We start from the raw sequence: 11,329 nt of genomic DNA, 5'->3' as shown, positions 1-11,329 counted from the left end.
TGGAATTCCACTTTCAAGGTTGCTGGCATCGTGCCCCCTCATAACAAGGCAAGGATCACCCTCAGATCCAGACAATCTAGCTCTCAAAAAAGTGAGGAGGGGCATGGTCTGGACCACAGCTGGCAGAACTTATGTCAGAAAGTACCTTATTCAATCCAATCCGCAGACTGAAAGGAGTCCCAGGTAACACTGCAAGACTTTTCCTGGTCATCGCTTCAGACCCTGCCCACAAAGAGTCAAGACTTTGGCAAATGTGATTGACTTTATCAGCAAAAGGTTGTGCGAAAAGGTCCCAAGAGCCTACTGGGAAGTCGTCTTGTCCACTTCTGTCCAACATGGGGTGGGTCATTCTAGATGGTTCTGTTGCATGACCACCCACTGAAGCTATATGACTGGAAAAGTATCAGTATTGGTGCTTCAGTGCCATATAGCCACTGTGTAGGCTCAGACCCAAGCTCTTACCCATGGTGGGGTTCTGGGTAGTTTATATTAATTAGATGTAGCTGTCATAGGCTTCATAAAAGAGTGTGTATGTGTGTGTGTATTTGTGTGTATGGAGAAAGAAGGAAAAAAAGGAAGGAAGACAGACTTGGAACTGTGCATAATGACAGAAGAAGAGCAGAGATTATTAAAAAATCAAGAAAAAAACCTAAGTAATCCTGAACCCCAAAAATCTGGACAACCAATTAGAGGGCAACAAAGAGATATAGAAAAGAACTCTTTGCCACCCCACAATGGTCGAAAGTCAGCAGCCCAGATGTGATAGCCCCACACTGCCCTAGTCCCGTAGCATCCCTGTAAATACACAATATAGTTAGATTGCTCGCTTAGAGAGAGCAACCGTAGACAACACAGGCACTCTGTTCTACACTTTTTCCAGCTCTATGGGTACGCGATGACGTCACCCACTAGCGTCCCTCTGTCAAAAATGTTTAGGGCGAGGGCCCATAGAGACATTCAGCTTGGCCTTGGAGAATGTTTAGAAGACGTTTTGACGCTAGCTTCGACAACCCTATAAAAGTCATTCAAAGCAATTGTGGAAATTGTAAACGGCTTGGGAAGTTAGTTCAGAATCTCCCGTAGGAATTATAGCGCTCTCCGTTTTTGTAAAGTTGCTACGCCGTAGAACTCACCCCTTACGGACTTCATCTCCCAGGAGCACTTGTGGGAGAGAATGGTAATACAGTAGTAGCCGCCAGGCTACCTAACATCCTTTAAAAAAAAAAAAGTCCCATAGAGATAGAAAACGAAGAGCACTCATTATGGTGATATAGTTCTTAAGGGGGAATTTCGCTCCAAAGTAAAGCGCTGAGAGGTATGTGACGTATAAATCAATAATAAAGCTTAAAGGGGCATTGTTCTGTCCCCATAGAAAGTTATGAAGAAAGGCATGGGGAAATGAAGGCTGGCCACTCCCGTCACACGGTGGGGAGGGGGAGAGGAGGAGGAGAGGGGAGATAGGACTCCATTTCCCATGATGCCCCACAACCCTTTCCTGCCACCTCCTCCTCCTCCTCCTCCTCCCCTCCTCCTCCTGTTTCCCCCCTTTCCTTCCCGTCTCGATACGGAAGCCGAGAGGCGTTCCTCCGGCTGCTTTTCAGCCTACCGAGGAGCTGGGACGGGAGGGCCGCCCAGCCGGGCTGGCGGCGGCGGCAGCGGTGGTGGCTGCAGCAGCAGAGGAAGAAAATGGCGGCGCCTCTGCTCTCCCTCTCCGAGGGAGAGGGCGCCCGGGCGCGGCGGCGGGAGCAACTCCGTGCTTGGGCCGAGGCCGAGGCGGCCGCCGCTGCTCTTCGCCCGACCCCGCCTCCCGCCGACTCCGCGCCTTCATCCGCTCCGGCCGGGCCGCCAGCGGCGGCAGACGAAGCGCTGCCTCCCGCGGCGCCAGGGATGGGCTCCGGCGGCCGCCCGCGCGCGGTCCGTTTCGACGCGGCCGCCGAGTTCTTGGCCTGCTGCGCCGGCGCCGAGCTGGAAGCGGCGCGGGAGATGCTTCGAGCCGACCCGGCCGCCGTGAACGGGACCAACGCAGACGGCATCAGCGCCCTCCACCAGGTAGCCGCCGGGCTGCGACCCACGAACCCCAGAGGGACTCCCGCCGTCGCCTCCTGCTTCTCCGCTCCCCTATTTTGTCCCGGCTGGGCAAAACACGCCTGCGGAGTAGGCCCTAACGAAAGGGTTCCTCTGGGCATGTACAGAGTGTCTTTGTCTCGGGGCGGAATATCAGAGGTCTTTCGTGCCAGGGTCAGCTCTCTGTGAGGAGGAGAATGCGAAGCCTCTTGCTTCGTGCACTGGAGTCTGTAATCTCGGGGCTCAATTTTGGGATGGGTGATGAGAATCAATTTCGGAGCCTGTTTTCAAAAATGCTTTCCCGCAGCATTTCTCAGCCCTGGCCGTAGTGGTCTTTATACCTCCATGTCTAGGAAGAGGCAGATCCCCTCTAAGGAACTGCCAGCGTCTATTTCTCATTCCACTGAGCTTCTGTTAAGGGCATCCCATCCTTGCACCTATCTGGCATCGAAGGATATTGTCCCAGGTGGCGATTTGAGTTTTATTAGCTGGGTATTAGATACAAGCAGTGGCTGCTCCTGCTTTGTAAAGTGATAGCAACTCCTGCTTGCAAATGGAATAATGTATGCAGGTTGCATGTGCAGAATGAAAATGAAGGCATGTTCTTCTGTAGCAATTTGGAAGAAGTTATGTCATTTCAGCACAGGGTAGTTGCATATAGTACAGTGATTTCCCAATAAGTGGAGGGAGAAAAAACATTTCTGTCACTTGGCACCTAAACGGGCATTTGTTTATTTATGGGTTGTTGTTGTTTTAATCTGTTCAATTGTGTCTGATTCTTGGAGACTGTCTGGACAAGTCCCTGCAGTTTTCTTGGCAAGGTTTCAGAAGTGGTTTGCCACTGCCTCCTTCCTAGGGCTGAGAGAAAATGACTGGCCCAAGGTCACCCAGCTGGCTTTGTGCATAAGGCGGGACTAGAACTCAGTCTCCTGGTTTCTAACCTGATGCCTTAACCACTACACCAAACTAGCTCTCATTTCTGATTTAATAATCATAAATTTGTGGTATGACTTAGCATCTAACTGGCCTGGTATCTCTTCTTCCAGTGATGATTGATTGATTATATCCCATCAAGTCTTTTTTGATTCCTAGCGACCACATAGATGGATCTTCTCCGTGATGATCTATCCCCAACCTGTTCTTTCAAGTCTCCCAATGGTGCACCCATCACCACTGTAACTGCGTCCATCTACCGGTCGTCCTCTTCTTGTCTTTCCTTCCACCTTTCCCATCATTAGAACTATTTGCACAGAGCTGGATCTTTGGATAATGTGTCCAAAGTAGGATAATTTGAGCCTGGTTATTTGTGCCTCGAGAGAGAACTCTGGATTGATTTCTTCCAACACTTGAGGGAAAAACTCTCCAATCCTGTTTGTAGTGATCCCGTAGCTGAGGATGTTGGGAATTTGTCTAGAGTCCTAGGATCTTGCAGTGCAATTCCTCTTTTCCTCTTGGTTTTAGAAGTCACTTTCTACATGCAGAGGTCAAGTGATTCATCCTGCTATCATCCCTGAAAGATCAAATAGCGTCATCTCAGGTACTACACTGGTGGGTTCTCACTGTATTCCTACAAGGACCTGAAAGAGTGGAAAGGACCCGCCTTTACACCACTCTTTAACTTCCACTGCTCTGTCTCCAGAACTTTGGAAGCCTCCAGCTGCCAGCTTGTAATTTCAAAGGCTGAGTGTGCTGAACCAAATGTCTTATCATGGCTTGGTGGAGATTGTGTAATCCTGTAGGATTGCCTTCCCATAGTGAACACAAAGGGTTTCTGAGAAGGGTTTCTGCCTTTCCCTGCAGCTCTTGCTGTTTTCATGATGGCTGAAGATGCTGTTGGGCAGGTCCTGAAAAAAAAATTACTCAGGGAAAAAGTGAATTAGAAATGGGTGAGGAGGGCTTTAATGCTCAGCCAATTCATTATATTAGTTTTCTAACTTCCCATGATATCAGTCTTGTACATAAGCACATGACAACTTACTATCCCACAGTTTTCCCCATGCTTACATGTATCTGTATTAGTCATCTGTAGCAAAGTTGGAGTCAAGAAATTCTCATTTTGCCTTCTTTTCTGGTCACCTGGAGTTGAATGCAAGCAACCAAATTTGCTGCTGTATATGTCCTGGTCTCCTTTAATGAGACACATTTACATAGTATGTCAAGCTAGTAGTCACCCCTCATGGCTTTATCTTGCTAACATATATGACTACCACAAGAAGTCATATACAGTATCAAAATGAAAGCTACTGTACTATCTGAACTAGCTTATAAAGAATAAAACACTGGTATATTCCAAGTTTGGACATTGTGGTCTTTTCTTTCTGGTCAGTTTTGCCACTAGCAAGATGACCAAAGGATGAGCAAATGCTGAATTTGCACATTGCTTTAAGCCATAGTTTCCTTAATCATGGCTTGTTGAAAAAGCTACAACTGATAAAATGCATACTTTGTTGCTACTGGTGTGGCTGTTTTCACATAATGTGTCTCAAAGCCAAATAAACAAAATGAGGTTTTACTGTGATAAATGAATCCACCTGCCCTGTGCTGAGTTTGTTCATGGTAAGCTAGATTCCTTTAGAATCTTGGTCTACTATTCTATTCAAGTATTGCTAATCTGATTCTTTTGAAGTCTGCATCATTAGTGAACATCGTTTGTGACCATCCAACCTATGCTTCAGACTCTTACAATCTTCCTTCTCCTCAAGGTTCTCTTCCTTGTTTCTTGAGTAGCCAAGTTCCAGTTGCTCTTTTCAGAGAGGATAGCAAAATATGATGTTTCTGAATCAGGAAGTGAGGGACAGCAACACAGTTCCCACTCTGGCCAACAATGCTTGTTATCACAAGTGTGTTTAGCGCTATATAGCCCTCAGTCTTGATCTTGCTGCAGTGTAGATGAATGGACTGAAGGACTCACATCATACACATGGGTTCTGATTGGTTGAATATCTGGGAAGGGTGGCTTTGTTCCCAGTGGCAGGAGATAGGATTAGCTTGCTTCTCCTTCCCTGCTTGATGACCAAGGCTGGTAACCAGAAAACAGTGAACCAAATCTAGCCAGCTATCCTTGTGTCTGTGACCTTCATTGCACTAAAATGGATCTCAAGTCCAGATATTCTCCCTTTGTACCTGGGCAGGGTGGGTTCAGCAATCAACCCGAGGACTAATTGATTAGAACAGGGCATCTGTTAAGGAGATCCAGGAACAAGGTTGTCTGTATAGGGTATAAATGTGGCATACTTACTAAGGAATATTAGTAATTGTGAACGACTATGAGAGATAGTCTTGCTCTTTGGATTGCAGTTTGTTCTGGATTTCTCCACCAAGTGTCCATAAGACACAAAGAAAAGTAGTTATGCCTAAATAAATCTATCTTCTCTGGGGCTGCTGTCTCCTCTGTATTCTCCCCTGCCCCCCGGCCTTTAATTTCACTCCTGTGAAATTTTCCATTACTTCATCCTCTTGAAGCAGTTTGGCTTCTTGCCTGCTCCCCATCCTCCTGCGATCTCCAAATATCAATTTGTCAAATTGGCTAGGTAGTTGGGAACGAATGGGTTCTGCTTTCTTCCCCTGTCAGAGTTGCTGTTTCAGAGTTTAGGGCCAATAACTGGCAGGAAGGGGTTTCATGAGGAAGTGGTTGGGTGGGCCTTGAAATGATACTGTCATCTAGAGGCTACCATGTTGAGACTTAAATCCATTATTCTGTAACCTGCATTCTGGGATGATAGGAAAGAGGTCTTGTGCAACATTTTTTGAGGTACTTGAGGAGTGCTATGATATTCCTCCTCAATCTTCTCAAGGCTAAACATGTCTAGTTCTTTCTTCTTTTTGTGAGACTTGATTTCTAATTTTGTGATCCTTGCCCTTCCCTAACTGTGTTCCGTTAGGTCTGGCCTTATATGAAAAAATTCCCTTCTTACCCCCATGGGTGGTATGTGTCCTCCTCAGCCTCGGGTCCTCTACCAGAGGCCTGGGAGTTTGAGGGTTCTGCGCAGTCTCTTAGCTGTTCCTAGCACTGCACTCTTCTGGACAGAGAGCTCTGATGTTCTTCCTGGGATCTGTTGGAGCCACTCTCCCAGCTTAGGAATCACAGCCCTGAGACTGGGACCACTTTGGCCTTCACTTTCCACATCCTCTCTAGTTCCTCCTTCAGGCCCTGGTACTTCTCCAGCTTCTCATACTCCTTCTTCCTGATGTTGCTGTCACTTGGCACTGCTACATCTATCACCACCACTACCTTCTGGTCCTTGTCTACTACCACGATGTCTGGTTGATTGGCCAGTACCTGCCTGTCCATCTGGATCTGGAAGTCCCACAGGATCTTAGCTCTGTTATTCTCCATGACCTTCTGTGGAATCTCCCATCTGGACTTGGGAGGGTCTAGCCCATATACTGTGCAGATGTATACTGTATACATCTGTATACTGTACATATACTGTACACAAGGCCAGCTACTTGGTTGTGCTGTTCAGTGTACCATATGTTGTTCCTGCCTGTATCTTACACTCTGCCACTGTGTGTTGGACTGTCTCTGAGGCCCCTCTGCACAGTCTACACAGTCCTCTGTGTGTGTGTGTGTCTGTTGCATAATGCTATTCTAAGGTAGAACGGTTAAGAAAGTCTTGTCCAAGGTGGCAAATTGACTGGTGCCGCATGATTTACCCTCACCCAGCCATCAAGCTCACTGAGTGGCATTGGCCTGGTCCTTATCTTTCTATCTTCAGACAGTTGTGAAAATAAAATGAGGTAAGAGCCCAGTCTGCTACTTTCTCTCTCTCTAACTCAGGGAAAGATTAAACATACAGACAGAAGTAGCAGGGAATGATGATGCTTTGTAGAATGCACCAAATGTTTATATTTTCTTCAGTGTCCTGGAAAATATGAGTGTTGCCTCTGATGTGCCTGCTCCTTGGAACCCTAGCCTTAGCGTTCTCTGGATTATTCAGCCTGAGCAAGGGACTATTTGGAGGTGATAGGATTGTCATCTTCAGATAAACTGAAGGCCTCTCCGCTAATTCAGCTTCCTCCAAACTGGTGGCCTCCAGGTTAGTTGGGACTGGGACCTTTGCAAGTTGCATCACAGCTGGAAAGTGTCAGGTTGGGGAAGCCAGCTGCAGAAGGCTGGAACCTGATTAAGAGATTCAAAATATAAAAAGGGAAGTAAGATAAAAGTTAGGAAGAACTGCTTGATCATATTCTTGACTAGGATGACCGCCTGTCAAAAGTGTGGTAGTTGCTTTCATGGGATGGGAATTGGTGGATTTGATGACCTTTGAGATTACTTCTAACTCTGTTTTTGTGCATGGAGCTAGCTGAAACTAGAGCAAAGATAGATGATACATAGATATAGATATAGATATATACCTGTTTTACTCTGCAGGGATCTGCCTCCCCTTTTTTTTTTAATTGAGCTGAGGGCCACAATTGACCATTGGTTGGTTTCAGTGTCAGATAATATCCCACACTATAAAGATGGTAGAGGAGATGATAAATTGGAAGTAACCAGAATAAAGCTAATGATGTTTAACTTTCTCTTTGTGTCATATTAAAAATTATAATTCAGGACAAACCTTTGGAGAAGCTTGAAGACCGCATCCAAGAGGCAGTGGTATAGGGGGCCTGGAAAATCTAATTTTTCAAAGGGAGCTGCCCTACATATGTTTTAAGAGTTCTCCTTTCATTAAAAATGCAACCAGTGCTCATTTTCTAGGCAGTGATCACAAAAAGCGATCCTACATCCTTGATACTCACAGCCCTGGACAGGGGGCAGTTTCTGGTGATGTTGCTGGAACAGCATCCTGTTCTATAGCTGTTCCCCTGACTGGCTTGGGATGTAGTCATTCTCAGAGCCCAGGAATATTCTTCATGACGTGTGTTGCCAGGGCTCCTGGAAGTTTCTTCTTTCTGCCAGGTTGTCCTCTGACTTTTGGCAAAGCAGAAATTAGAAGGGCGGTAGGACCACATGACCTCTGAACAGCTGGAAGCATGTTGCAGGATGAGGCCTGTTCCTTCAATTTCCCTTGATTCTGAAAAAAGCCTGGGAATTGTGCATAGAACCAGTTTCCAGAGTGTAGCCATAAATACTCAGAATAGTGGATGGATATTTGCATGGCTTTTATTTTAAGACAGTGTCCTTCTGCTTTGGTGGGGTAGTGTGTCTAGCTTCAGCTGAGGATTTAAATGGTTAAAAATCTGAGAACCTGCAGAGCCACAGCTATTGAATATATAGTCAGCACGGTTTCAGTTTAAACTAGTTGGGCTCAGGATGTTTTTCCTTAAAGTTGCTAGTCCTTGTAACTATGGATAAATATTTCAAAACAAATGAGCATTATCTTCTCAATGCTGAGATACTTTAGTATCCAACAGAGTTTTCCAATATGATGGAAATAGCTGATTTAAAAGGATTCCAACGGCATAATCAGAATGCAAATGTTACAACATATTTCAGGTTGCAAACGTTTCGTTTGCAAGGGGAATGGTATATATTTAGATGTTGCAGTCTTTGGAACAGGCAAGTAAACAAGAATGTACTTCTAAAAATACATGATTTCCCTGAGGCAGGGGCATTTTGCAGGTGGGTGGTTCACACTGAGAGAAAGTCTTGGCACATGGCCACAGCAAGCCTGGGATCCTCGTCCATTACAGTGCTGTAATGAAGAAGATCACTCATACTATCAGCTGCTTAAATGGATGTGTGCAGCTTAGGAGGAGGATCAGGGTCCAGATTCCTGGGCTCATTAGAAAAACAGGGCCTAAGAAGGAGAAGTGGGGTGCTTTTATGGCATGGTCAGCTCAAGAATGTTTCTGAGCTTCAGCAACCCAAGTAAATTGTTCTTGGTTGGGGAAAATCTTTGCATTCTCAGCAGAGGCTACTAATGTTTGTGCTCACTTTGTTTGGTGAAACACACAGGATCCCCCTTTCTTACCTCCTGGGCCACCTCTTCCAAAAGGATCCCCCTTTCTTACCTCCTGGGCCACCTCTTTTTACAGCCATGTCCTGATTTCCAAAATGGGTCTCTTTGACCTGAAGGAGAGTAAGAGTAGAGTTCTGTTTTGATAATAGAGTCTCATGCCTAGGGTAGAAATAATTTGAATCCGTGTTCTCAAAAACTAGCACATGGTTTTCTTACCTTCAAGAATCCTTTGAAAAAAATGGAATCTTATTTAGCTCCAGCTAAGCTGACTTGGGCAGCTTCCTTTTCCAGGCACTCTACCTGTCCCACTACCCAACATAACTAGTCTACTTATTTGTGGAAGGCAACCAATGTGATATAAAAAAATAGGAGGAGCCAAGATCTCATCTACATAATTTATCACTGGGTGTCTTTGTACTATAATTTTCTAGTCCATAAATCTAGAAAGATAGGGTTGAATTTATGAAGGAATATTCCAGAGGGAATCTCAAACATTGCACTGGTAAGGGGGGCAGAGTTCAGTGTTCTACACCCCTCTCTTCTCTCCCTCCCCATTTGCTGTAGACCAGTACAATATAAACACGCGTTCAAAATCTGCATAATTGCAGTGCACAAATTGTTACACTGAATTTCCATAATCCAAGTTGCTTATATTACTCTGTTTTCTCAGCATAGAGTTTTGTAGCCTTTTATTTAAAATGGAATGTGAATAGCAGGGTGGATTAATTTGAACCACACTTTAACTCATGTTTTGAATCATCCAAGAGAAGACCTGATTTAAATATCTGATTTAAATTAAATTTGCCACTGGTTGCACTTCATGTTTCTCAAATGTGTGAATCTGATAACTGAATTGTGTTACTTGAAAACCCAGTATTGTATTTTAGGGTCTACTGTAAGCCATATGCAGTACACAAAATAAATGGTGTTCTGTAATCTGTGTTTATCAGCATCAAGCTGCAGATATTGCTGCAATCTGTTAGGAATCCTGCTCTGCCTTATTTTATTTTATTTTTACTTTATTTCCGATGATACAATGAACCGGAGTTTGGCAGCATTCTCCAATCACTTTTGCTGGCGCCTTGCACTTGTGGCTGACAAACTACACCCTATGTCTTGTTCTCTTGCTGTTCAAGGGAGGGAGATTTGGCTTTTTGGATGACACTAATAAACTCTAGATGGGGTCATCTGTGGTTTGTTTGCCACACCTGTTGGAGGCAGGAGCTAGTGGGAGCATTATGGGCTTGTATGTTCCTTAGTTTTTGTAAGCTGGGATCCTGGAGAGTTGTTGTGTCAGCTGAATGGTTAACTAACTTAACTAACTCCTTTGCTATCCTAGACCCAGGTCCTTAAGCATTCAGTAACAGCCATCTATCCAACCTCTATCTCTGAAAGTCAGAGAAATCATTTGCTATAATTTAAAGATCTGGATTTTTGCAACCTAGATCTGGGAGCCCTAGCATGATTTGTGTTTGTATAAAGCAGTGTTTCTCAACCTTAGAAACTTTAAGATGTGTGGACTTCAACTCCCAGAATTCCCCAGGCAGCCATACTGGCAGGGAATTCTGGGAGTTTAAGTCCACACATCTTAAAGTTGCTGAGGTTGAGGAACACTGGTATAAAGTGTCAGTTTCAAAATTTGGCACCTCTGTCTGTGGCAGGGCTCAGACTGACCATAGAGAAATAGGTGTGAGAACAACAGCACTTTGGAAACCAGAGAATGGGCAAAATGCATGACTCTCCATTGTGCGATGGCTACTTCACTTATTCCTCACCCCTGGCTGTGTTGCCCAGGACTGATGCGTTCAACAAACTTCTGCCCGTGTTCTTGGGGAGTTGCTGGAAATCAGAGAACACCAAAAAGGGCATGATGGACTAATATTTTAATGGGTACAAAGCAAACAGTTGAGCCTCTAAAGAGCCCTAAGATCTTTCCTCCTTAACTGCCTCCTAGGAAGATCCTGGAGTTCGATCTGTCCATCCCCCCTGCTTCAGTATCCTTGATTTTCTCTTTTTGAAGAATGTCTCATCTTCTATGGCTCTTTGATATCACACACCCACATGGTGTTTCTTATTGCTTCAATCTGTTTTATTTTGCATGGGTTGACTGCAGATCCAAAGCCTGTTATTAAAGGCAGATGAAACCAGGCAAACACAGCTGCCTTCAGTTCTGATGTCTTTTGTGCCTGAAAGCAGAAAAGTAGCACAGCTGCATGTTCTTGGCATTGAAAGAGACATCAAAGATTTACTGGTCCAATTTTCTTCCTTCTCCTTCTCTCTCTCCCCCCCTCCCCCTCTTCAAATTTTGGTAGATGCTGCACATCTCCTGTGATTATTTTTTGACATACATGCCATCT

General features: G+C 45.0%; 1 protein-coding gene across 4 annotated transcripts in view; it reads left to right on the top strand.

The window, feature by feature from the left end:
• Window positions 1-1,535: 1,535 nt before the first annotated feature.
• Window positions 1,536-11,329, top strand: part of PPP1R12C (protein phosphatase 1 regulatory subunit 12C) — a 36,507-nt gene continuing 26,713 nt past the window's right edge. For 3 of the 4 annotated variants that reach the window (XM_063301193.1, XM_063301194.1, XM_063301191.1), the window contains exon 1: window positions 1,536-2,049. In XM_063301193.1, the coding sequence (XP_063157263.1) occupies window positions 1,687-2,049 (363 nt within the window). In that variant the 5' untranslated portion in view covers window positions 1,536-1,686. The remainder of the gene's footprint in view (window positions 2,050-11,329) is intronic. The other variant, XM_063301192.1, reaches the window with a different exon arrangement.

Source organism: Candoia aspera, chromosome 4, assembly GCF_035149785.1.
Source record: "Candoia aspera isolate rCanAsp1 chromosome 4, rCanAsp1.hap2, whole genome shotgun sequence".
In the NCBI taxonomy this organism is placed as follows: Eukaryota; Metazoa; Chordata; class Lepidosauria; order Squamata; family Boidae; genus Candoia; species Candoia aspera.
This window is presented reverse-complemented; position numbering and strand designations above follow the sequence as displayed.